Source organism: Mirounga leonina, unplaced genomic scaffold (assembly GCF_011800145.1).
Source record: "Mirounga leonina isolate KUSES-001 unplaced genomic scaffold, KU_Mleo_1.0 Mir_152, whole genome shotgun sequence".
Lineage (NCBI taxonomy): Eukaryota > Metazoa > Chordata > Mammalia > Carnivora > Phocidae > Mirounga > Mirounga leonina.
The window spans coordinates 2,087,080-2,114,663 of NW_023270380.1; the positions used below are offsets into that span (position 1 = coordinate 2,087,080).

Here is a 27,584-nt window from a genome sequence, read left to right on the forward strand (position 1 = left end):
AGGAGTCAGGTTGGTTAAGTGACTCTGAATTCCACTCTGGGCTCACGGCACAAATGCCCTAGGAAGCTAAAGTGCTTTTTCTAACTGCTCTGTACGTTGCCTTACACAGTAGCTCACCGCTTCGCGAAACATCCGTCTGCCTTACAGTCTACCCAGCCCTCTGTTGGCCGCTGAGTAGAACAACTGTCCTACCCCAAACTTAGAGGGTACGATGTATGCCCGGCAATAAAGGACACCGGTGAATTTATTTTCTAATCATCTGTGGCATCTCTGTAAGGACAGTGTATTAGAAAACATGTTATGGGGGCACCTGGGTGGCTCAGTCGTTAAGCATCTGCCTTCGGCTCAGGTCGTGATCCCGGGGTCCTGGGATCGAGCCCCGCATCGGGCTCCCTGCTCCGCGGGAAGCCTGCTTCTCCCTCTCCCACTCCCCCTGCTTGTGTTCCCTCTCTCAAATAAATAAAATCTTTTTAAAAAAAGAAAACACTTTATGGTTTGGGAAATGTTAATATTCCTTGCCAAGCTGTATTTACAACAGTATACTATATCTGGAGTAAGAGAAAGTTTAGGACAATGTATATATATTTCAAATGGCATATTAAAAACTATGGTGGCTTCTGTATATATGCCACTTCGCCGTCAGGCTGAGAAATGTGTCAGCCCTTCCCCCCAGCAAAGGAGCGGCCCCCTGCTGTGTCTCTCTCTGTCAAAAAAAAAAAAAAAAAAAAGAATCACCGGGTGGTCCTGTGAAGACTCAGGGCCTGAATCGGTAGGTCCAGGTGGGGTAGGAGAGCTTATAGCTCTCCTGTGTGTCCCAGGATGCCTGCTTCACAGGCCAGTCTGAACACTAGATGGCAACTGAATCTGCATTAGAATCACCTGCGAGACTTCTAGAACCAGGCAGAGACTCAGGTCTCACCCCTTACTAATTAAAACGAAGATAGGGGTTCTTGAGATTTAGAAGAATCTCAAGACTCTTCTAAAAGCCCCCCAGAGTGATTCTAATGTGGTCAGGGCTGAGCACAGCGGACCCAAGGTTCAAGCATTGTTAACCTTTCATTGTCAAAGTTTCCGGAAGATGACAAGACTTCACCTTCACGTACAAGACTCCACCTGGTCCTATCACTTTTACTGTTCTCGTCCCCCCTTTACAGTTGGGCCACATACTGAAGGCAATTTACTGCCATCTCTCATTTAACTACTACTTTCAACACAGGAAAATAGCAGAAACACTCTTCCTTCTCTGTACTCACCCCAGTTCCTGACGTACGGTCATGTACGTAACAGGCTGTCAACATGCTGGCCCATGAGGATGTTTTACTTCCTCTCTTGGACCCCAAAGGGTTGTGAATAAGCAATTATCACTTCTTGTCCAAAGAAGAAGGGCAGGGGGTCTGAAGTAGTCAGAGATACAACAGCACTGAGACCTACCTGTAAACAGGGGTCTACTGTGGATAAAACAGTTCCAAGAATAAATCAATAGAGGAATAGTGCTTCTTTCAAATTCTTAATGGCAAGAAAACAAACCATAATTTTCTTTTAGTAGTTGATTGGATTCAATGCATTCAAGTTCTGAAAACGGAGGATTCTGAGTTCAGACCAAAATAACACACAACTACAGAGAGTTTAGCATTTTATCCTCATTTTTAACCTACAAAGTATAAAGCGTTCATAAAAGATTTTAATAAATATATTAAGGCTTAAGGTGATCATTGCTTCGAGTGGAAGAGGCAGGATTGCTTTCTAATATCCTAGTTTACATTTAGAATTTTCCAGAACAAGACCGTTTGCCATCTTACAGTGAATGACACAAAACAGGAGCTTGCCCCTGTTTCTTTTTGCCAATGTAACCCATCTCCGTGTTCTCTTCCTCCGTCCTCCATCGGATAGACAAAGAGGGATCCAAATTTTGACTAGCGTGAGACCGTGGACATCCTGTTCAACTCCTGAAAAGAGTAACAGCTGCTATTGAGGTTGTTACATTCCTGATTCTCTCCACTCTGCCACAAGCAGGTGAAGAGAATGCAGTTGACTGGTGTGGCCCGAAATGTTTGCTTTTTTGGTACAAAGCGTTCACGGAGTCACAGGGACAGTGAGTAACGCAGCTTACAAAGAAAGCCCAACCAAGAGCCTTAAACGCTCACAAGACGAAAGCAAGGAAGGCTGCTGATGTATTAAGGAAGGGGGGGTCTGCAAAATGTTAGCTTTCCTACCCTGCAATCTGGAGGCAATTCCTACAACAGAGAGTGTAGCAAACCGTCTACCACCTGCAAGGAAGTAACTAGTAAAAAGTCGTCTGGGGTGAAATGCCCGGGAGGGTCTTCCCCCAGGATCGTCCCATTAGGTTCCCAGCATGGACAGGACTCGTGCGCAGGAGTGTCTCTGTACCGCGGTGCCAAGCACGTCGCCGAGCACCTCGAGGCCACCTAGGCAGACACTCCAGCCGTCGCCACAGACTGCCACGCATGTCCTCCAAGTTGAACCGGCAGCCCTGGCGGCTCGCGCCCGGGGACTGCCCGCGATGGAGGAGCAGAGGAGCCTTCTTGGGGAGGAGAAGCTGAGGCTGACGGCGGGTCTGGGAGCAGCAGCGGCCTCTGTGCCGAGATCCCTTTCTAGATGGACTCCAGAATCCAGTCGCTGCCGGAGAGCGAGGAGACAGGCCGCGACAGGTCCCTCGGGGGGCCCCGTCCTGCCCCATCGTGGAGGGAGCTGTGCTCCTGGAAATATTCCTCCTCCTCGTCGAAGAAGCCGTTCTCCAGAGCGTAAGTGCAGTCCGGGCTGGACGCCGCCTGGCACGCTCCCTTATACTCCTGAATGGACTCGTAGAGGCTGTAGAGCTGGCAGAGCAAGGACATGTCCAGCTGGCGGAGGCCAACCTTGAGGGAAGGGGTGGGGGGGTAAACAAGAAGTCAGCACTCGAGTTTAATGTTAGTTGAACCCTCAGCCAGCAACCGGCTCGAGCCAGCACATTCTTCCCATACAGGGAACGACTCCGAGCATCACTTGAATGCTCTGGATTTCCAATTTTGAGAAAACCTTAATTGTGGGATGCGCACACCTCAGACATGACTCAGCGTGGCAGGGAAGGATCACATCTGCGGGGTGGCGGGCCCCCGCCTGCGGAATTTACCCTGGCACTCAGGCACGCCCTGGGACAACAGAGTCCCCTCGCCAACGACAGCAGCTCACTGATCGGTGTCACACACCGCCCCCTGGAGCACCCACCCTCTAGGCAGCTCGGCCCCCGGGCTCCCATGAGTGGTGTTCAGACTCCCTCTCCCCCCGGACAAAGTCAGTCGTACCCAAAGATGATTGGGGGGATCACCCCCAGAGCAAGCAATTGAGTAAGTCTAGTAAGACTTGGGGGCGCGATTGAATGAGTCCAGAGAGTCTCCGGGGAACTACTTTCACCAGTGGTGGGGGAACAAAGAACATTGCAAAGTCACATATTTATCTTCAAGTTCCCCTCTTCCCATGGCCCGTCCCACGGGAAAGAGCAAAATCGGCACAGGAAGTGCATTGTTTCCATCAATCCCAAAGAGAGAAGGGTTCATCCGCTAGGAAATGCAGCCTAGACTAGCGCACCTGACATTTTCACACACGTGAGAACCACCTGGGGGTCTTGTGACCCCCGCGGCTTCTGGCTCGGCAGGTGTGGGGACCCTGGTCCCAGGGCTGTTGAGCCCTGCCGTGGGGCAGCAGACTCCCTCCCAGTGGCAAGGGGAGAAACTCTAAACTGGAGGCTAAGAGACCTGCCTTCTGCATCTTGGCCCTTGAGCAAGTCATGTATCATCTCTATGCCTTGGCTGATGACAAAAGGGACTAATAATTTCTCTTATGGGGCTACTGGGAGGATTCTATGAGATATCCATCCATTTTCATAAGCAGTAATCAAATGCCTCCTGTATAGCAAGTCCAGGGCTAAAGCATGGGAACGTGCACGCAGAAAACACAGAGAAAGAGAAGATCTACAGTTTTTATAATTATCCAGCGATGAGACCTGCCACATGAGACTTCCACACAAGGGAAGCTGGGGTCGAGAAAGCAGCGTTCATCTCATGACAAGACAGGTGTTAAATGCCAAGTTATTCTTCACACCCCTCAACCACGCTAAATTGCCAAGCAGACAGTGGCTCTCTCTACCACAGCTAAACAGACCATCAAAACAGAACCAGGTCCCACCGACTTAGCATATTTCGCCACGACATTCAGGGAAGACTTCAGGATACAGATCTGAGAGGGCAGACCAGCTCAATGGCATCCTATTCTCAAAAGTACACCTTGACTAGGTAAAGCCATGGGCAAACCAAGAGACGCTCAGACTTGCCACAGATGGGTCAGACGCCATCACTCCTCGTCCTGATTGGTTGCGTGCCTGTTGTCAAGTAGAAAAGTGGGTTACTGACTCTGTGCTGGAAAAACTACCCAGACAATGCTGACATCCAGTTCCAGTGCAGAACCCAGTGTTCTTGACACAAATACCTGTCTTTCCTGGGTCCCTTATATACATTCTCTTGTAAGCGCTGACTTCCAGGCCAGCCGGGCAGAAGAGCATGGAGTAACGAGTTCAGGCTCCGGAGTCTGCCTGCTTGGGTTCACAGGCTGGCTCTGCCATGTGCTAGTGTGAGACCGTGGACATCCTGTTCAACTCCTGAAAAGAGTAACAGCTGCCATTGTGGTTATTAATTTCCTGATTGCCTCCACTCTGCCAGCCTGCAGAATCTCAACCTGGAAAGGAATGGCCGGTATGGGGCTTACCAGGCAGTAGGGTTCCTGCAAACACCAGGGGCCCCCGGGGCGCCGTGTTCCTCCTGCCCCAACTCAGTCGTGAACACTGAGCACGAACCACCCAACCACCTATGGGAAAAAGCTGCCAGTGCAGTCAAGCCAGATGAAAATTAGCCAGCAAACCTGCTTCCTGAGCACCAGGGTGGACCCTGTAGACTCTCGAATAGGAAAGGACCTCAAAGGTCTCACCTTCAAACCCTAAAACTCTTCTACACCAGTTCATTCATTTCCAAGTGGACATAATGCTTCTCCACACAAAGTCTAAATCTCCCAGCCTGTAGGTTCTAGGGCCCTTGATGCTACATGTAACTGTTCTGCATACACACCCATCTAATTCCTCTCTTAGCCGCCTTTTAAATATTTGAAGGTATGGGGTGCCTGGGGGGCTCAGTCGTTAAGCGTCTGCCTTCAGCTCAGGTCGTGATCCCAGGATCCTGGATCGTGGCCCCTCCACTGGGAGTCTGCTTCTCCCTCCGCCCCTCATGCTTGCTCACTCTCTTTCTCTAATAAATAAATAAGATCTTTAAAATAATTAAATAACTGGGGCACCTAGGTGGCTCAGTCGTTAAGCGTCTGCCTTCAGCTCAGGTCATGATCCCAGTGTCCTGGAATCGAGCCCAGCATCGGGCTCCCTGCTCAGTGAGAAACCTGCTTCTCCCTCTCCCACTCCCCCTGCTTGTGTTCCCTCTCTCACTCACTGTCTCTCTCTCTGCCAAATAAATAAATAAAATCTTTAAAAAATAATAATAATAATTAACTAACTAAATATTTGAAGGTAATTTTCATTCCACCGCCTCTACACCTCTTACCCCCTGGGTAGAAGCCAATAGCTTCAGGTCTGTCAACTCTTCGTGACGTCCTCCTGGCCCATTTTGACCACCGGGTCCCTTCCCCTGGACTGGCTCCTGTTTCCCACGGCTCCTCCAGTGTCCAGATCTGAACTCAGTAACCATTCTGCAAGATTCCGTCTTGGCAAGATCACGCCTACCTATCTGTTCTGGGATTTAATACAAGGAATGTAAACTTTAATAGAGTCACACCCTCCCAGAGCCTCAGTAGTGTTTGCTTAAAAAGTCATAGACTCATACAACATTGGATGTTAACTACATAGGAATTAAAAAAAAAAAAATCATAGAAAAGATTCATCTGACATCCTGGAGCTATTTCTTTCTTTCTTTCTTTTTTTTAAATATTTATTTATTTATTTATTTAACAGAGATAGAGAGCACAAGTAGACAGAGCGGCAGACAGAGGTAGAGGGAGAAGCAGGCTCTCCACCGAGCAGGGAGCCCAATGCGGGGCTTGATCCCAGGACCCTGGAATCAGGACCTGAGTTGAAGGCAGATGCTCAACCGACTGAGCCACCCAGGCGCCCCTCCCTGGAGCTATTTCTACTGAGTCACTCTGACACCAGGAGGGTTGGGCTATCCCAAGCCCATTTCCCCCCTTGGAAATGAAGAATGGGCAAACAACAGAAGTGGGGGGCGGGGAGCAACATGCTCCTGGACCGGGTCTGACTTTCATCCTCTGGGCAGGTTGGGAGTGGGTGCAGGTGACAGCAGGGCTCTAGAACCCTGACAGGTTCTCAGCAGCTGACGTCCTCTGAACATGCCTACTCAAAGCCCCGCAGTCCCGGGCTTTCCTCCTCAGGTGCCATGTCCAAGGTCTTCCAGGCCTCGAGTCGGATTGTGTTCTGGATCTCTCTGCATTGCAGCAACCCATGACTCACAAAGCTGCCCTGTCTTCAGGTGGAACGCTGGCCTAGAAACAGAGAACTGACCCGCCTAGGAAGACAGCTCGGTCCCTCGCACACCTATCACACACCTGAGCAGACGCCAAGCGCTTAGGCTAATTGACCAGGGACTGAAGCACACACGCGTGCAGGTACATGACTCCGCACATCCCAGCTTCTCAGCGCCTTCTGCAGGCTCTGGGCCAAAGCTCATCTGACTTACCAGCAGTCCTCCAAATTAGCGAGGAGGGCATGAGGCGCAAACCCAGCTCCCAGCCCGGATGCCTCTCCCTCGGCTGTGGTTGTTTCAACACTTGTGCTTAAATTTTCTAGAGGCAAACTGCAAATCCCTAGGCAGCATTCCACGATCCAGTCTGACTCTCCTCTCCCCTACCTGCACCTCATGGCTTAGTTGGCCGGAGGCCCCTTCCTGCACACTGTTCTGGACCTGTCCCCACCGTTGTCTGTCAAACTCTCCTTGCTCGCCTGGCCCAACACCACCTTCTCCTCCACTCTTTGGACTTGGACTGGTTCCGTCGCAGGTGCTGCTCACTCCCCTGCCCTGTTATTCTCTACCTTTTGCTGCTAGTAAGCACATGGGTCTTCTTTCTTCGAATGCGGGACAAGCCCACATGCAGTGGCCCCTTCTCCCTCTGGAATCCCCCAGCACCTAGCACAGAGCCTTGCAATGTAGACACTCAGATATTGGCCGACTCTGTGCAAACACCTCTCAGTAGAGACGCCCTCCCAGAGGACATCTGGCTGCAGCAGCAACAGCCTGGCAGTGGGGTCATGTGGGGACGAGACAGCCCCTTATTACACCCCGCAGGTAGCCGCAGAGGTGGCAAGGCTGACAAGGCAGGCAGCCCTTTGTGCCCAGAGTACCCCCCTTGTGCCCCCGAAGAAAGCCCCAGACCACATGGTTATTGCCACATCGACAAAAAAAGGCTCACCTCCCTCCCGCTTGACAGAAGACCCAACCCCAAGTTGGCTCCCTGAGTGCTCTTTCTAGAGTCACGCTTTCCGCAGCTGGGACAGGGACTCACGACAGCCCCAGAAATCAGTCTCTCAACCCTGAAGACCCGAGGCTCTGGGCATATGGGAAGGGGAGAGAGGGACCACGCCAGGGAATTAAATTGCAGAGTTGTTTCAGAACATGATTAAATCACCCACAAATGGGAACGTGTCCTTCCAGAAAAAAAGGACTGGGGGGTGGGGAACGCCCTCTGCAAGCCCACTAACCCTCAGCACTGTCCCCATTCTCCAAACAAGGGAAGCCTGTCATCTTAGTGATGTGTTCCCACATGTCCCTGAAGGACAGCTGATCTAATTCACAGCTGCATTCAGAAAATACAGCTCTTTTTTGAAAGCAGATTTTTAAAAATTCAGATACTTGAAGAAAATTACAGAATTCAAAGACCCTGTAATTTGTAGCCCTTATTCTAGACCTTCACGACAATTAAGAACAATCAACAAGTTTCCACCGCTTTCAGCTGCTATCGCCATTCCTTCCTCTGTCTGGGCTTCCTGCTTAACTTCCTGATAATTTTCTTCTCTTTTCCCGAGCACAGAGCTCGCCTGCACCCCTCCGGCTGCACGCACAGGTGGCTCACCAATCCAGAACATCTCTAACAAGGGGGCCAAACAATTCTGAATCGTCCTCGAAATTGTCTCAAAAACGCACAATGGACTGGCCACATGAATACACCTCAGACAGGCTGGTGGCTCCCAGCTGGGTTTTGGGTCATTACGTTTCTGACTATCTTTGGAGGGTGCCGTGGGGGAGAGAGTTCTTCCAAACTTTCAAAAAATCACAACAGACACATGACCATTCGGATACAAGGCTTAGAAGATGGAAGGAACTTTTTAAAAGGAAACTTTTGTTGGGTCAAAACCAAGCATCACGAAAAACTTTAGGATATTTTTAAGAAGTAAGTTGTATTTACGAAAAGTAGTCTGTTTTTATTTATGAAACTAAAAATGAGTTGGTGTAATTCCCTAGTACATTTAGGAGACATAAACAAAAGCCAACTTCTTCTAAAATACAGCAATGAGTAGAAAACAGAACAGAGATCAGAAGAAATGGTCTTATTTGCGCCTTGTTCCAAGACCCCCCGCCAAGCCTGTGGGCTGAGCTGGGGAGAAGCAGGGCAAGGTGTGGGGATGGATTAGATCAGGAAGTCATGCTGGGGTCTGCTCTGAAATGACACCCACCCCCACACTAGACCATCTATCTCCCTACCACTGCATTCCTCAACCGAAGATGATAAATACCCCACCTCACACTGGGTGGGAGGGATGTATAGATTCCAAGTGAAGCTACAGAATCATGAGCTGTAGTATGGGAGTTGGGGGGGTGTCCCCAAATATGGGGACAGATGCAGAAAAAGTTTGTTGTATGAAAGTTTACACTGAAACATAAAGTGGAAGGAACGTGGTTTAAAAAAATAGGGTATAGTCATACAATAAAAACTAGGCGGTCATTTCAAAGGATGAGCAGCTGGGTATGTACTGGAGTAGAAGTGACCCACGTGCCTTGCACAAAAGCTCAGGTTACCAACAGTATGTTAGCAGGAACTCCCTTTATATGTATACACACACAGGTGTGCAAGCTTCTGGTGGGAGGAGAAAAGGTCTGGTAGCAGAACTTACTTCTAGAAAGTGGGATCGGTATTTACAGCCTTCTATACTGCTTAATTTTTTTCTCAACGAGCATGATACTCTTAACTGTAAAAACCAGTAGTAATAAAAAATCGTATCATGTAGGCACACTGGGGAGGACTGCTTGGCAAGGTCTATCAAAAGCCTTAAAATAGGCCGCAACTTTTAACCAGCTGTTCATTTCTTTTTTAAAAGGATTTTATTTATTTATTTATTTGCGGGGAGGGAGGGGCAGAGGGAGGGAGAGAGTCCCAAGTAGACTCCACACTGAGCGTGGCACCCCACAGGGGGCTCGATCTCACAACCCTGAGATCAGGACCTGAGCCAAAACCCAGAGTCCAGTGCCCAACAGACTATGCCACCCAGGTGCCTAGGTTCATTTCTAGGAATTGACTGGAGAAGAAAATCTCAGCTGGACACAAATACGAAATCCTCATCCTTGCTCTGAGAGGTAGGTGTTGATTCTGTTATGAATAGGAAGTTGGGACTCTGAAGGATGAAGGCCCTTGACGGAGGGCCTACAGTGGGGGGCAGGGAGTGGCATAGGCACACCACACTCCGGCCCCCCTCTCTGACCATCAGCCTGTCCTGTCTGTGCGGCTGACCCGGGCAAGGAGATGACACAACGTCTGCTGTGGTGTGTGGCAAGCTGCTAACGTCACAGGGGACTTTTATTTTCGGCTTTTCTGAATTTTCTGGATTTTCTACCATGAATGGGCACTAACTTACAACGAGACCACTTCAAAGTTATCTTTTTCAAATGTTAGTGAGTGACTAAGCATATACAGATGGCTCGTGAGTTTATTTTAGAACGGACCTGGGAAATGCCCCAAATCTAATCAAGGTGTCCAGGATGTATCTGCGGGGCCAGAATGTAATAAAGCAGTGACCTAATGGATCATAACCTGATTTCTGAATAAAGGATGTGATAACAGAAGGACACTGACCTGCATACTGTTTTGCAAAGGAAAGCCCAAGAGATGGGCGCCTGGGTGGCTCAGTCGGTTAAGCGACTGCTTTCGGCTCAGGTCATGATCCTGGAGTCCTGGGATCGAGTCCCGCATCGGGCTCCCTGCTCAGCAGGGGGTCTGCTTCTCCCTCTGCCCTCTTCCCTCTCGTGCTGTCTCTCATTCTCTCTCTCTCAAATAAATAAATAAATAAATAAAATCTTTGAAAGCCCAAGAGAAAGGCTCCTTGGGTGTTGATCAGTAGGGAAGGGGCTACGAACTCGGCTACTCAAGCCCGACTTGAAATACCCCTGAAGGACCTCGAAGCTCCTGGCCTGTCATTCTGTGCTCACTAAGCGAGCTTCCGATCCATCACGTGGCTCTTGCACTGTACTCTCCCCTCCTGGGTGGAAAAGCATTCGTGCTATTTGGTCTGCTTTATCCCCTGTGAATACTCTGGGCCCACGGGCTGAGGACCAGACTCTCCAGAGCCGCGGTGAATCAGACAGAACACAAGCTGCATGGCCCACCACTTCCCCCACCCCAGATTAAGCCACACCCAAAGCTCGCGCAGCTCTGCACTCGCCCGTACACCCTCTCCAGTTTCGGTGGTGTTTTTCTGCTGACAGCTGAGGACATCCACGCTGACAGAGCCCATTCTGCAACGTCTCCCCGGACATGCTTGTTTCTCTCACCCCAACTAATAACTGGCACCAATGAAGCCTGTTTCCTCTTGCGCTGCTCTAGGCTGAGCTGAAGAAAAGCAATCGACCATTTTCTTTTAAGTAATGGCTTTGCTCATTCTTTTACTTTTTTCCCATTATACAAATAAAACGTTCTTATTATATTAGAATGTCAGTGGTTCATAATTATGTAAACCATCCTTCCCAAATTCCATGGTCTAAAGCAGCTATCTTCATATGTTTTAGTCTTGGGACCTCCTTATATTCTTAAAAACTCTGGGGCGCCTGGGTGGCTCAGTTGGTTAAGCGACTGCCTTCGGCTCAGGTCATGATCCTGGAGTCCCGGGATCGAGTCCCGCATCGGGCTCCCTGCTTGGCAGGGAATCTGCTTCGTCCTCTGACCCCATCCCCTCTCATGTGCTCTCTGTCTCTCTCATTCTCTCTGTCTCAAATAAATAAATAAAATCTTTAAAAAAAAAAACAAAAAACTCTGGAGGGTCCCTACAAGCTCTTGTTATGTGGGTTATACCTATCAACATTTACCTTATTAGAAGTCAAAACTGAGAAGCTTATTAAAGTTTAAGGTGATCCACTTAAACATAAATAGTACACCCACCCATTACATGCTAACATGACATTTTTATAAACAATGCCATTTTGTAAATTTTTTTTTTTTTTTTACCATTTTGTAAATCTTCTTAATGTCTGGCTTATCTCCTACATTTGATCCTTTGTGTCAGGTTGTTTTGGTTGAAGTAAATGAAGAAAATCTGGCCTCAAACGGATATGTCCTAGCCTTTTAGAAAACTGGGTATTCTTTTTGGACCCTACCCTTTAGTTGGCCACCGTGTAGAATTTGAAACTATGCCAATGAACCTTTCAAACTGTTATATTAAAATCCATTAGTCTTGCACTTTGGGTGGATCTTTTAACCATGCGTGATTTTGTAACAGCAAGCATTGGTTCTACAAAAAAATGTGAAAAACTGACTCAACTGAATTATGCAGATCTTCCAAGTGTTGATCCATTTCCTTAGGTAGTATTTTAAAACATCACATTTATCAATATGACCACCACATAACAATGGACCCCGAGAATGTCTCCAGACCACACTTTAAGAACTGCTGTTTTAGGGCGCCTGGGTGGCTCAGATGGTTAAGCGTCTGCCTTCGGCTCAGGTCATGATCCCAGGGTCCTGGGATCGAGTCCCGCATCGGGCTCTCTGCTCCTTGGGAGCCTGCTTCTCCCTCTGCCTCTCTCTCTCTCTGTCTCTCATGAATGAATAAATAAAATCTTTAAAAAAAAAAAAAGAACTGCTGTTTTAAAGATACTCATGTTTAGGGGCACCTGGGTGACTCAGTCCGTTAAGCGTCTGCCTTCGGCTCAGGTCATGATCTCAGGGTCCTGAGATCGAGCCCCGTGCTGGGCTCCATGCTCAGTGTGGAGTCTGTTTGTCCCTCTCCCTCTGCTCCTGTCCTCCCACCCCCGCCCCCATTCTCTCTCTCTCTAGAATAAACAAAATCTTAAAATATATACACATTAAAAAAAATTAAGATACCCATTTTTAGCAGTTTAGTATACATCCCTCAAGACACTATGCTTATGCAAGTTGTTTTTTAGCTAGTTACCACATATACAAATGTAAACATACACTGTTTTGTAACTTTTTAATACTATGAACATCTGTTTGCATAGTTACCATTCTTTTCAATGACTGTATAGTATTCCATCACTATTTTATATTATATGATTATATATCACTGTAATACCCATCTGTGTACAAGTATTATTATTCACTGTGTGACTATAAGATAAAATTATAAAAATGAAATTGCAGAAGGGGAGAAGGGAAAAGGATGCTTTCCTTCCAATCCCTCCCCAGCCCTGGGGCTGCGAACAACAGACCATCATTCATCAGGGATTTATATCAAAGCCTAAAACCTCATTACTCAAGATAATGAGCACGGACATGGATACGCTGATGCTGAAATTAGGTGGGACTAGAGGGAAAAACATCACTGGCCAACAACACATTGGAACACAACACACATTTGAAGGTTAGTTTGTGTTTTGTCATTTTCTTGAGTGATATTCAATTAACTGAAACTCCCCCTCTGCAAGAGGAGATGCAGTTAGGGGAGAAAATCTGAAGTGAAAAATCAGAAAACCAAGTTCTAGGACAATTATAGAAAACCTCCTATCAGCAGCTGGTGTTTTGCAGACCTGACATAAAAAGCACAAGAAACTCTGTTTTTATGGTGTCTATTTCCCCAAACCCTCACCATTGTGATGGTCATTCTTTTCGATCTCTGCTGGTGTTTTAGATAAAACATGATACCTTACTGTTTTCCTTCGCATAGGGTCGTTAAACACCTTGCCATTTCTCTTTTAACTGCAGTGAACTTGGCTATCTTCTCTCTAATTCTAAGGGCAGTCGGCAACATAAGAACACACCAGGCAGCCTCTTTCCATGGTCTCTGGTCTCCAAATGTACCGCAGTAATCCTCCTCAGCCCAGCTTCTCCAGGCTGTAACAGGCCCCCAGAGGCTGCCCATCCTGGGGAGAGCACTAGTCAGAGGACAGAGGCTCTCCCTTCTCCCCGTACCCTCTGCAGTCAAGGGCAGCGCCTCCTCCCAGAATCCTTGCAGACGGGATTCTACACCCTCAAAAGTAGGCCAGCCCAATGCTCTTAGGGCCAATCAGGGCAGTGAGCAAAAAGCGCTCATAAAGACAGAAAAGGCCACGGGCCTTAATGAGTTTCTGCAGCACCACAAGGAAGCCTAAGGGTTTGTCTGTCTCCAAAGTTCCTGGAGGAGGATGTACATCTCCGGGTTAAGGGTCCATCAGGGAAGGAGCAACAGGAAAGAAAAGAACCACCTTTATGCGCCCTGCCTACTTATCACTTGGAAACATCTGGAGCCTGTGGGCAACTAATGAGATGAATAGAAGGTCTGGGCTCTGGAGAATGACACTGGCTAATTGGGGGCAAATATCTCACCCAGCCAGTCTCACGGCTGGTTTCCTGTTGGTGGAGTCTGTGGCCCATCCGTAGGTTTTCATACCCAGGATCGTGAAAACTAGCTTTTCCAACTGAGGTCTGAAGTCTCTGTGGCGTTCAGGTGGGCATTCTAGAAGCAAAACTGCAAAGCCTCCAACCGCTGCTTGGTGGCAGGGCCACTGTCCTCATTCTGAGCCCTCCCTGAACTTCGCTGCCCATGCCGCCTCAAAGATCTACAGCAATGCTGGCCCAGGGAGATGCAGAAATGCTCGGGCTTGGTCCACTTGCTCGGTGGAGGTCCTCTGGCAGTGAAGAGGTGCCCAAAGTGCCAACAACTGGGGCACTTTCACATTCACATGCAACAGAGGAAGGCCTTTAACCACAAGTGGGGGAAAAGCAGAGGATGTTGCTTCTTGCAAGATACTTGTTAAGTTAGGAAAAATATTCATTTACAGTCTCTACAGGTCGGGGCAGTAGTAGATAAGCTGGTATGAAAAAGTATCTTTCAATTCTCTATCTTCAAATCTTGGGACTGTAAATATAACCTCACTTAGAGGTAACATCAAAAGTGAATGAAACCAGGGGCGCCTGGGTGGCTCAGTCAGTTAAGCGTCTGCCTTCAGCTCAGGTCATGATCCCCGGGTCCTGGGATCGAGCCCCGCATTGGGCTCCCTGATCAGCGGGAGCTTCTCCCTCTGCCTGCCCTCCACTCATGCTCTCTCGCGTGTCCTCTTTGCCTCTCTCAAATAAATAAATAAAATCTTTAGAAACAAAACCAAAAGGAGCCTTTGTGGCATTTAATTCTCTTTTTCCCCATAGGGGATCTATAGCTGAAAATAGTGAAGTGCTTGCCTAAATTATATCACGTAATCTAATAACAGAATTCAAGCTCTTGATGCCTGGTTCAGGAGCTGCCCAGTTTTTTTTTTTAAAGAATTTTTTTTTTTAATGTATTCATTCGAGACACAGAGATACAGAGAGAGAGAATATGAGCTGGGAGAGAAGCAGAGGGAGGGGGAGAAGCAGGCCCCCCGCTGAGCAGGGAGCCCAATGTGGGGCTCGATCCCAGGACCCTGGGACCATGACCTGAGCCGAAGGCAGACGCTTAACCATCTGAGCCACCCAGGCGGCCCAGTTCTTAAAGGGCTTGTTAAAAATGCAGATTCTGCCTTCTCCTGGATTCAGATACTGCTGGCATGAGGCCCAGGAACCAGCATTTCAGTAAGCAGCCTAGGGGATTCTGGGGCTGGTGGTCTATCCTTTGGGGAAACAGTAAACCACGCTGGTGTTAAGACCAGTGAAAACAAAAAGACAGTGTTAAAGGCCACCAGACATTCCCAGTCTCCTGTGATCAACATCAATCAAGAGTGCTATATTGGTTGCTAATGCTTTTGTTCCGGATGGCATTTCGTAGGCCTGACTTGGGATTGGACCTTTACCATAAAACCTTTTAAAGACTAAAATCCCCTTGCTAAGACACTGGTTTCACACGCAGGGTAAGAACTGAAATCCACTGGGATGTGGGCTATTCAAGCTAATGCATGTGTCCTGGAATACAGTTCACTGCACAAACTCGTCGCACATTTAGTTGTTCTCTCAACAAAAATGCAGGGAAGAGAGCGTTGCTGGTCTCAGAAATCAAGCTTTATTTAATCAGGTTAAATTCTTCCCCTAAACCATTGCAGCTCAGGAACTCAAAAGTTCCGTGTGGATGATTTCCCACTCATGCATGGGTTGGTGACCAAAATAACTACTTTTTTTTATTTTTAAGATTTTATTTATTCATTTGAGAGAAGGGGGCAGGGCCAGAGAGAGAAAGAGAATCTCAAGCAGGCCCGATGCTGGGCTTTATCTCACAACCCTGAGATCATGACCTGAGCCGAAATCAAGAGTCGGCCATTCAACCCACGGAGTGACCCAGGTGCCCCACTACTTGACAGTTCTAAGAAAAAAAAAAGGGGGGGTTCCAAGTCAAAGCTACTAGAACTTGCCCCTGCTGGTTTGAGAGGCAAAACCGAAGAACCCCCAGGGATGCTGCCCTCCCCCCAATATCTGAGGATCTTCTGTCTGTGCTTTCGTGACTCTTTGGGGTATCCAAGCTGGATGAGCTAATGTCACAGAGCTGCTGGGCGGGTGGTCTATGTACAAACTTCAAGGAACGCATGTGTCAGGGGTCCCTGATGCTTCAGTCATGTGCAAGGATTTGAAATGCCAACTGAGGTCTCCTGAGCAAAGGTGACTTTGTCAGCTTAGCAGATAAGAAACTTTCAAACTGTGGGGCCCCTCAGGGCAAAGTATTTTTACGTAGGAAGAGGTCTGTGTATCTAATAGTTTGGCTGTCCAGCAGCCCCTTGCTCTGTATCTGCAAGCTGGCCTTTCTTTGCAGGAATCCCCAGCACCCCCACACCCACCCCATCCACATGGTCACAGTAGCTCGGTTAAATGCAGTCCTGTCCTCAGTCACTACTAGCTGGACCAGACTGGCCAGACAACCCAAGCTGGGCCCACCGGCGTCCATCCACACAGTATTTACAAACTGGAACTAAGAAGCATGGCCAAACCTGAGCATGGACCCGGTTAGCAGCTACGGTCCAAAAAAGTAGGAAAACAAAATGGTGGGGGAGAGAGAAGACTACAGTGGACTTTCTGGGGGCCCCGTCAGCCCTGGTTCTAGCCTGTCTCTGCATGTCCGGCCCTTCAAGATTCTCCTTTTGCAAGAGCCACTTCAGACTGAGTTACGATTACTAATACAGAGACTCCAGTCGAGAAAACTGAGACCAGGTCTGAACCACAGCACTCCCACTGCTGTAAAGATGACCACATCTACCAGCAGGTGGAAGCTCCTTAGGAGCTAGAGAGTTCCCGTTCATCCTTGTTATCTCCACAGCACTTTACACCTAATGCACACCCCCTAAACATCTGTGGAGTGAGATTTTAAAATATCACCTGATGTTTAAAAAAAACCCCACAAACTCAGCCTCTTGCTTTAAAGCACTCTTCTGGTCTAGAGAGCAGTAACCATCTGTGTGACCCTCATGGCTTTCCAAACGGGCCCACTGGGGCAGGGGCTGGGGACCCACAGCAGCACTAAGCTTCACAGAAGAGGGGTTCCTAGAGCGTGAAGTGCTGAAACGTGGGGTGCAGTGAAAACCACGATTCTCAAGCAGAGCACAGCGCCACCAATCACGGGACGGAACCCTGTGCCCTCACAAGGCCCGGATGCCGACCGCCCCAGGTTCCACCCTCGCCACCCCTCAAGTGCGTATCACCAGGCCCAAGTCTCTTTGCCAGCCTCCAGCTCCTCATTCTTAAATGTGTGACATACTCCTCCTCCATTGATGTAACGGCCAACCACCGTTCCCCCAAGGAGCCACTCCTCTGGACTCCGCCATTGCTGCAATGAAGCTCCCCTTCCCAGTGATGGCTTTGCAAGGTCATTACCGTGTCGCACAACGGCATACCAGTTACTGCACTCAGTATAATGTGTACTGACTAGGAAAACCTTGGCACTATGTGTCCCCCAAAAAGCAAATAAGGATGCATAATGTGATCCGTGTGTATCTGTGTTAGTGTGAATGCACACAATGCAATGATTCACACAGGGCTTTGGGGGGGCACCTGGGTAGCTGAGGTCATGATCCCAGAGTCCTGGGATTGAGCCTTGCATCAGGCTCCCCGGGAGAAGTCTGCTTCTCCCTCTTCCCTCTGCCGCTCCCCATGCTTGTGCTCTGTCTCAAATAAATAAATAAAAAATCTTAAACACACACACACACACACACAGGGCTTTGGTACACATCTGGTTGAACATGTGATTGTAGGGGAGTTAAATTCTGAGTGATTTTTTTAAAAATATATAAAACAGGACGGACCTAGAGGGTATTATGCTAAGTGAAATAAGTCAGAGAAAGACAAATACCATATGATTTCACTTACATGTGGAATCTAAAAAGCAAAACAAATGAGCAAACAAACAAAAAGCAGAAACAGACCCATAAATAACAGAGACCATACTGATGGTTGCCAGAGGAGACGGGGTTAGGGAGGATGAGCAAAATGGGCAAAAGGGAATGGGAGGTGCAGGCTTCCAGTTCTGGAATGAGTAAGTCACAGGGATGAAAAGTACAGCATAGAGAATATAGTCAATGGTATTGTAATAGCCTTGTGTGGTGACAGATGGGACCTACACCTGTGATGAGCACACCTTTAACAAACAGACTTGAGTCACTATGTTGCACGCCTGAAACTAATGCAACATCCTGTGTCAACTATACTCCAACAGTGCTCGCTTCGGCAGCACATATACTAAAACTATACTCCAACAGATACATAAATAGATAAATAAATAAAATAGACGTTGAGTATCCATCTCACGGAGAAGTTATGACGTATATAAAGCATTCACATTGTGCCTACACAGGAGATTTCCCTAACTATTAACAGTGATGATCTCTAGGTGCTTGGACTGTGAGTAATTTTTAATTGTTTTGCTTAGCCGCACTTTCCATAAAAATGCTGAAGTCACCTCCCAGCCTCGAATAGTTAACTGGCAATTCCTGCACTTTCTGCATCAGAGCAGTGTCCCCCATTGGATTCCTGTTTCCCACTCACGGGCCCCCACCGCACTGGAGGCGTTCCCCTTCTCCAAGCATACATCTGGCATCTCCCACTTCCCGCTCTTTCTACGGCCTGTTATCACATTGGTGCTATTGCCTTATTCCAGCTTTGCTGCTCCTTTCCCGCAAAAAAGAAAAAAAAAAAAAAGAAAGAAAATTCTGTTGCCTTCAGAGGCCTTCCCACACCACCACTGCTTGCACAGGACTTAAAAAAATAATAATAAAAGATTAATCACATTAATCTGTGATTGCACAGGACTTTTTCAAAAAGGGATTAATCACATTCTGCCACGACTGCTAGTATGTCCCTCGACACGGATTTGACCTCAGGCCTTCCAATTAAATAGATCAACACAAACTATTCCACAGATAATTCAGGAATGAACTCAGCTTAGGTTACCACTCAGACCCTGCCGCCCCAGGTTAGTAAATCTCTTAAAGCCAACAGACCTAGAGCACTTTTAAAAAGACCTTGTGGCATTCTGTGAAAGGACCTGTCAAGGCCTGTAGCCGTATCTTCCTTATCTTTCTTGCAGCTAAATATCAGGCGGACCAAAGATGGCTGTTTATTTTCCTTGTGCTGCAAACAGTTAGGCTTAGAGAGCGCTCTGGTCCAAGGCATAATTGTAAGGTTGTGGCTGTTCTGCAGTTGCACCAGGAGGGACCTGGAAAAATACTTTCGGGAATGGCACACTGACTTCCAAGCCACCGGAGCACGTTATAAACCAGAGTTTCACAATAGGAGTGGCCCTGAGGGTTTCCTGTCTCCTCCAGTATGGGACTTAACCCAGAAGAGCCTTCCCATTTCACTCCCATACTTAGGCTACATCTAACTTCAGACCATAAACATACTAGGTGTAGGTTTATCTAATTAAAATACAGCTCGCTAGCTGTGCAATGCTGGTGTCGATTAATGTTTATTAATAAATAAAAACGGTTGTCTTGGAATTTAAGTCATTCTGTAAGAAGCTTAGAAAATCTATTCAGAGAGGATTGGAAATCACAATTTCAATGCCAGCTACAGAGTGGGAAGACAATACCTAATTGATTAAAAAATGTCAATTTAAGGCTGCTTTCCTAGATTTAATTAAGTCTTACTTTTCAGAATGGATATGCTCCTGAAAAAACAAGGAGGCATAAATCGAATGTTTCTAAACAATATCTTAAAGTACTAGATGCATATTTAAAGGGTTTTTGTGATAAGCTTCTTGGCAAATTTATTCTTGGGGGAAAAAGCAGCTTTCATAGATTAGATTTCCTTAGTAAAGTTTTTACCTGTACTTAGAACCTGCACTAAGAGAAAAGAAGGGGCAGATTCCAAGAGAGCGGGTGGCCAGGGGTAGGTGATCAGGGGCCAGCGAGAGCATAGAAAGGAGGAAGTTTTCCAGTTACCAGCTAGCCTGGCCTAAGCCTGGAGGCGAAAGCTGGAGAAAGGCTCAATGCCACCTAAATCCCTGCCCTTGCCCTGCTTTTGGCGTCACCTGAAATCGCGTCTCCCGGTCCACACACATCAAATGTACTTCCCAAGGGCTAAGCCCCATTGTCTGGCGCGCAGACACAGCCCTTAGAACCCACACGGGCTTCACCCAGACGGGGAGCGCACCCCCTCCATTCTTCTCAAGCGGGCTTGGGGGCTCGGCCCCACCGCGCTGAGAGGGGAGGGGCCGAGCGTTCGCCTTCACAGCCATCTGGGGCCGAAGCCATCCCGCAGTAATCGGATTCTGCACGAGCCGCCTGGGGCGCGGGGGAGGGGGCGAGGGCCGCTCCAATCTGCTGTCTACACTCGCGCGGACAAAAACTGTCCTCTCCAAGGCAGAAAAATACAATCGCGCACAGGTCTAAACCCCGCCGGCGCAGTGAAAGCCTTTCCCCGACCCGGGAGGTCTGTTTCACTCCGGAGAGGGGTGACCAAGCCGCGCCCGCCGCGAGGCCACGAGTGAGCCCCACGCCGCGCCTCCCGCCGCCCGTTTCCGAGCCAGCTGGGGCCGGACTTGGGGCGCCCGGGCTCCGAAAACGGCCTTTTCAGTGGGAAGCCTCCCCGGGTGAGGGTCCCACCGTGGACAGAGAGGACTAGTAAAAGGGGGCTGCAGAGAGGACAGCGCTCCTCTCTCGGCGCTGGCGCCTGGGGCAAAAGAGCCAGAAAGGGGCGGGTGGGCGCGGGGACTTCCGGACAGAGCGCGGGTCCCGGCGAACTTTCCCGGGACGGCGAGCCCGGACGGAGGAACACCCCCCGCCCCCGCCCGCGGAGCTCCCCTTACCATCTCCTTGCGGAGCAGGGCCAGCGCGGCGTCCAGGTTGGGAGGCTTGGCGGGCAGCCCCGCGGCCCGGGCCCCGCCGCCGCTCGCGCCCCCGCGGCTCAGCTCGTCCTGGATGCGCGACTTCTGCGCGTACAGCCGCTCCAGGTGCCGCCAGCCCCCCGACGCGCCGCCGCCCGACGCCGAGTGCAGCAGCCCGCTCAGGCTCTTGGGCAGCGGGGGCAGCCCGTCCACCCGCAGCCCTCGGACCGCGTCCGCCACCCCCGGCGCCGCTCTGGCCCCGCTCATCGCGCCGGACCCGGCCACGCGCCTGCCCCGCCGCCGCCGCCGCCGCCGCTGCCCCGGCCCCAAGGCCCTCCCGGCCCGCCCCTTTCCCGGCGGCGCCCCACCCACTTCCCCTCCCCAGAGCCCCGCCCCCGCCCTGCATTCCCCGCCCCGCGCCCGGCCCCCTCCGGCCGGCCCCCCCACGGCAGCCCCCGCCCCCGCCCCCGGCTCACCTCCAGTCCCGCCCATGAGCCCCCAGGCCCCCTGCCCCTGTGCCGGCCCTCGCGTCCCGGCACGCCTCCAACCCGCCCCCTTACCTCCCGCCCCGCCCCCACCCCGTTCGCCCCCCTGTCCCCCTCCCTGGAGGGCTCACCTCCAGCCCCTCCCCCGTGCCCCCGCCCCACCTCCACCCCTGCACCCTTCCCGGCGCCCTAGCTCACCTCCGGCCCCTCCCGGGACTCCCCCCTCACCTGCCCACAGTCCTCCCGGAACGCCCTGGCCCGGCTGCCCCACTGCCCGCGAGGTGGGCTTCCCACCAGCCGCCAAAGCTGCTGGTAATTACCGAGGGAGCCCCCGTGTCGCATGCAACCCGACGGACGGCTGGTGAGAGGGTGCGGGACAAAGGCGGCCGCTCGGGGCGGGTGGGACGTCGGAGAGGAGGGCAGTGCTGGCGATCCCGCCGGCTGTCTCCGTCCCCGGAAACCAGGGCCCATCTGGCCGAGGTGGGGGAGGCCGGGCTCTGGCCGCAGGACCCCCGCCTCTCCCCGAGGGCTGAGTCCCGACCGCCTCTCGTTCCACTCAGCTCGCCGCCGGGAGGGTTGGGACACCCAGACCTGTGCAAGTCACTTACTCCCTCCGGGGCAGGCTGGCCTCAGTCAGTGACAATGTCCAGCCCTACCGACAGCAGCCAAGAAGAGCCCCGGGTCCACTTTGGAACTCCGAAACGCTGACGAACCTGTCTTCCAGCCCGGCCTGGAACGCAAGAGTAATTCTAAAGGGGAATGTTACGAAAGTAGAGAAAACTTAAATCTCGGACCCTATCCGTCAGCTCTGAGGCAAAAATAAACACTCACGACTCACACCTCAGAGAGGGAGAGAGAAACCGGCCGTACCCCTTCTAGGAAGAATAAAGATGACAGTTACAACCGGATTAGAGACAGAAAAGTAAGGGAGAAGGACTGAGTAGCAGACAACAGCCCCACCGCAGATTACAAGCCAGTGCAGTACGCATAGAGTGGATGGCTTGAATGCCCACTGATGACTGATTTTAATTATCGAAGGGATTTAATTGTTCTAAATACCCAATGGGATCATAAAGTGTTCTGAGCGCTTCAGACACCGAACATATAAAAGGGCTGCATTTTGGGGGGGTCTTTTCCCCTTTAATCCACCCCGCCAGAGCCCACCCCATAATCAGTGTGTTTCACATTGGCAGATGTTCTCTGCTGGACACTTGCCACTGCGAGAGATGGACGTGAAGAAGCCCCAGGGCAGGCAGTGTGATTTGAGGGCATCAGGAAGGCTTCCCACCCCACCCACTGCCCAGAATTTTCCACCTCATCAGGATGCCTCATCTTCCGCTAATTACCTAGTCACATTTCCGGATTTCAGGTATTCATTCATTAGCCTATTTAAACAGTGGGTGTCTTTGGGAGAGTTACAAATGGCTTGTGTGGGGACTCAGGTGCCAAGGGGATGGGAAATATGCTGATTCACACCAGGGGGTGTGAATGCCTTTTTTTTTTTAATTTTAATTTTAATTTTTTAAAGATTTTATTTATTTATTTGAGAGAGAGAGAGAATGAGAGACAGAGAGCATGAGAGGGAGGAGGGTCAGAGGGAGAAGCAGGCTCCCTGCCGAGCAGGGAGCCCGATGTGGGACTCGATCCAGGGACTCCAGGATCATGACCTGAGCCGAAGGCAGGCGCTTAACCAACTGAGCCACCCAGGTGCCCTGTGAATGCCTTTAATTCCGTGTGTCACATTGCTGTCCATCCTGCCGTTCCTAGCCGAAATCACTGATGTTAGCTGATGGGAAGACCCATACACAATGGGGCAGTGAAGAGAGGTCGTTTCAAAGCTTCAGGGCTCTGAAATCATTTTAAACCACACACTTGAGGGGATTATGGATGATAAGAAGGAAAGAAGGTCAGGGCCTGCTGAGATAGCAGGTCCCTGGTGCCAGGACATGAGGGGCAACTCCAATGATGCCAACCCACAGTTTTAAAGGCAGGCTCTGCGTTCTGCCACATACTCAATGGGGTGAACATATTGAAATAGTCCCCCTTACATCAACACATAACAGCCCGGTGTGAATAGAAATTACCCCAGAATTTCTGTGGTGCTAAGACTTTATTTGTAAAACCCCAAAAGGCAATTGTGCAAGAGCCCCCCAAATATTTTAACACCCATGGAAAACATCAGTCAGTGCCTGCTTATTCAAAGGCCAATATAAGGTACCTTTTAAGGTTCATGCTTATAAGAGGAATGAAGTAATAAATAACTTCTGAAAATACAGCTAACCCTTGAACAACACAGCGGTTCGGGGCACCCACCACAGTCAAAACTCCATGTGTAACTTTTGACTCCTCCAAAACTTAATTACTACTAGTCTACTCTTGACCCGGGAGGACTTACCAATCACATAAATGGTCGATTAACATGTTTGTACGTTTATGTATTCTATACTGTATTCTTACAATCAAGCTAGAGACAAGGAAACGTTATGAAGAAAATCAGAGGGAAGAGAAAGTACATTTACTGTACTGTACTTATCGGGGAAAAAAAATCTGCATAACGTGGATGTGCGCAGTTCAAACCTCTGTAGTTCAAAGGCCAACTGTATGTGTTTTTTGCTTTAATTCAATTCTGAAACACCAGTATTCTGACCTCGAGCCAGAGGGAGGCCCAACTATCTCCTCTACAGCTAAATCAACCTTTTTTTCATATCTTTTTGTTTTTGTTTTGTTGTTCACAAGTTCTTCGAGGTCAGGAAATGCAGACTTTTAATCTAGTGCTCTATTCAGTAACCCACACCTCTTCTTAGATTTTATAGATCAAGGTTGGGGACCTGGGCCTGGGAGCACAGACCTCAAAGTCACCGACATCGGATGCCACTCACCAAGAGGCAGTCTCTTCCCTCCATCAGGTCCTTCCACTAATCCAGCCACTTTTTCATCCCCACCTTCAGTTCCTACCCACTTGGTATGTGCTTTCTGGAACATCCCAGAGTCTTTTTGTGCTTTTCTTCATAATTCTAAATTTTTGTCTTCTATTTCTATTTCTAATTCTAAACCTGAATACCTTAGGTTGTCATAGAATAGAAAGAACCTGAGAAACACATTAAAAGTCTGATTGAGCTTTCTTTACTGAGCTGATGACCTTAAGTTCTGCCAACCATGGGGAAATTTATCTGCTTCTTTTAAAGATTTTATTTATTTGAGAGGGAGAGAGAGTGCGCACACACAAGCATGGGGAGGGGCAGAGGGCGAGGGAGAAGCAGACTCCCCGCTGAGCAGGGAGCCCCATGCAGGGCTCAATCCCAGGGGATCATGACCTGAGCCAAAGGCAGACGCTTCACCGACTGAGCACCGCAGCCACCTGGAGAACTTTATCTTCTTGTCCGAGGAACTTGTTTCTCACGTGTGGCAGAACCTAAAATTAGAATACTTTGAGAGCAACTGTGCAATGTATTTGGCTAAAATTTTGGCAAATGTATTAAATTGTAGATCCTTTTATATAGTTTGTGAAGTTGTTGCTTTATCATCTCAACAATATGTCGACTAAGAAAGAAGTCACTGAAAATTAAAGCAAACATGTTTATCTGAGCAATTAGAATTGCAATTTAGGAGATGCAGTTTCAGGTAGAAACCTGACGTGTTCTGAGGAAGACAAAGAGGGAGGCAAGAGTTATAAAGGTGAAAGTTTACACGTATAGTTTTCATTTTCATCTAGGTCCTGCACGTGAAAGAGGGATTGAAACGGGCAGGGGGTGGGGGGGTGTAACTGGAATTGGGTGGGTCAGTATGCAAATGAGGGATGGAAGTTTGTTAAACTGAATGGGCTCCTTTCCAAGTGAAGGAGGCAGATGATCTGGTTGCCCTGAATTGCGCGATGAGGAGGGAGTTACTCCAGGCTGAGGACTTGAGGATGGCTTAAAAGTTCAAAAAGTTTACAGTTCCTCTGATGAGGATATGTATAAATTTCCTCCTCCCTTATGGCCTCCCCACCCTGTTTTAAAAGAGCCTGTCTTAGCTAGGCTTGCTTGCTCCATTATGAGATCTCCTTTTACAAATATTTAAGTTTATACAGTTAGGAATAAGGGCACAACTTTTTTTTTAAAGGAAGTTTATTGAGGGAGGAGAGGGTGATTAGGTTTTTGTTTTTGGTTTTTTTTTAGTTTTTATTTAAATTCCACTTGTTAATATACAATGTAACATTAGTTTTAGGTGCACAATATAGTGATTCAGCACTTCCATACATTACCTGGTGCTCATCACAAGTGCACCCCTTTATCCCCATCACCTTAATGCCCATCACCTATTTCTCCCATCCCCCCATCCACTTCCCCTCCGGGGACCATTGGTCTGTTCTCTATAATTAAGAGTCCATTTCTTGGTTTGCCTCTCTCTCTCTCTCTATTTTTTCCCCTATGATCATTTGTTTTGTTTCTTAAATTTCATGTATGAGTGAAATCATGTGGTGTTTGTCTTTCTCTGACTGACTTATTTCACTTAGCATAATATTCTCTAGCTCACCCACATCGTTGCAAATGGCAAGATTTAATTCTTTTCATGGCTGAATAATATTCCATTATACACACACCACATATACATATATACACCACATCTTCTTTATCCATTCATCAGTTGATGGACACTTGGGCTGTTTCCATAATACGGCTATTGTAGATAATGCTGCTATAAACAGGAGTACATGTGTCCCTTTGAATTAGCATTTTGGGGTAAATACCTAGTAGTGCAATTGTTGGATCATAGGGTAGTTCTATTTTTAAGGGTATTTGGGTTTTGGTTTTGTTTTGTTTTGTTTTTTTAAGTAAGCTCTATGCCCAATGTGGGGCTTGAACTCACAACCCCAAGGTCAAGAATCGCATGCTCTCCTGACTGAGCCAGCCAGGAGTCCTGCTGGGCTTTTTTGCAGCCAACGCAATGCCAGGCACCTAGTGATATAAAAGTTCTTAAAAATATATAAATCATTAACTCGTTGAGTACCTACTATGCGTAAACCACAGTGTTAAGTTCTATGATGAACATAAAGACAGATGTGGTTCAATCCATGTGTTCAAATCATTACACTGTAACAGGAGCAGAACTCAAATACTGTGGCAGTCCCAGCAGAGAGAGATTCCTTGTGGGGTTCAGAAAAGGTGCGATAGAAACGTGTTCACTTAAATAGGGTTTGACTTTGAGTAAGCGAAGCCAGATGAGGGAGGGGCAGGGAGAGTCCTAGTTAGTTGGAAGGTGGGTTGCTTTTGGAAGACAAGGGGCAGAGAGGCTGAACAATGGCTTGGGTATCAGGCTGGGAAGGGTTTCAAATTGCAAGCCGTGAAGTTTGGACTCTATGTCTTAGGCATGGGAAGCTATCGAGCACTTTATTTTTTTATTTTAAGTTTTTATTTTAATTATATTGAGCACTTTAGAGCAACACAATCTGAGCTTTTAGAAAGATCGTTGAGGCACTTACTTGCACGTCCTATAGGTTGGAGGTAAAGGCAGAGCTGAGAGGCAGGGAGAGTAGGTGAGAGGCGCATGCATCTTTGAGTTGAGAGGACATGAAGGCCTGAGTTAGATGGCAGAAAGCAGGGGATAGGAAACAGAAATACCCAGTATGGTACATTATAGAGCACTTTCTCATAGATTTTTCTCATTTGACCCACACAACCTCTCGGAGGTACTGCCCAGAGTTCCATTTGAGAAATGAGGAGTAAGGGGTTCATAGAAGGTATATGATTTGCCCATTTGCTTAGGGAAGAAGCAGCAGGACCTCCCAGAGGCTTCTTACTGGGGAGATGCCTGAGGCAGAACCCAGGGAACTGTTTGGTTGTGGAAAGGTCTGGGAAGAAGAGTGCACTTGCTGGTGACAGCAGTGGGAGCAATCCCAGGGACAGCACCCCCAACCGGGATTTAGAAACACTTTTGCTCACCAGCCCTTTGAAGTTAAAGAAAAAGACGAAAGAGAGTGCACAAGCCGAGAAAATGCAGCGAATAAATTATAGGATTTGGGAAAAATCTGCCACAAGTTCCATTTTCTAGAGTGCAAGATGAAGCACCTAGCAGGGAGGCTTAACCAGAAAATAACATGCACCCTGGGAGAGAAGGAAAAGGATCATAAGTTTTCAGCACTAACTGAATCTAGTGGAAGAGGAGATGGACAAGTGGCATAGAGCATTAGAGTAGTAAATGGGAAAAATCAAGGCAAAAGGAGACCATGAAGTTAGATGCACAAGCTGGTTGGGATGCTGGGGTTGACATCACTCATTCATTTCTCTTTCCTTCCTCCCTTTCCTCCCTCCTTCCCTTTCTCCCTCTATCTATCCCTCCCCCCCCACCTCCTTTCCTTCCTTCCTTCCTTCCTTCCTTCCTTCCTTCCTTCCTTCCTTCCTTCCTTCCTTCCTTCCTTCCTT

The 27,584-nt window shown here is 48.7% G+C and overlaps 1 protein-coding gene and 1 long non-coding RNA gene across 2 annotated transcripts in view; one reads left to right on the plus strand and one right to left on the minus strand.

Moving 5' to 3' along the window:
* Positions 1-1,618: 1,618 nt before the first annotated feature.
* FAM89A (family with sequence similarity 89 member A) lies at positions 1,619-20,988 on the minus strand. Its single transcript, XM_035008448.1, has 2 exons — positions 20,681-20,988; positions 1,619-2,876 (listed from the first exon to the last, which is right to left on the minus strand). Exons 1-2 carry the CDS (start codon positions 20,963-20,965, stop codon positions 2,613-2,615), a joined length of 549 nt encoding a protein of 182 aa, XP_034864339.1. The 5' UTR covers positions 20,966-20,988; the 3' UTR covers positions 1,619-2,612.
* Positions 20,989-21,378: 390 nt separating this feature from the next.
* LOC118012900 overlaps positions 21,379-27,584 on the plus strand; it is a 21,859-nt gene continuing 15,653 nt past the window's right edge. The window contains exons 1-2 of the long non-coding RNA XR_004679854.1: positions 21,379-21,552; positions 22,377-22,552. This is a non-coding gene — a long non-coding RNA (uncharacterized LOC118012900). The remainder of the gene's footprint in view (positions 21,553-22,376; positions 22,553-27,584) is intronic.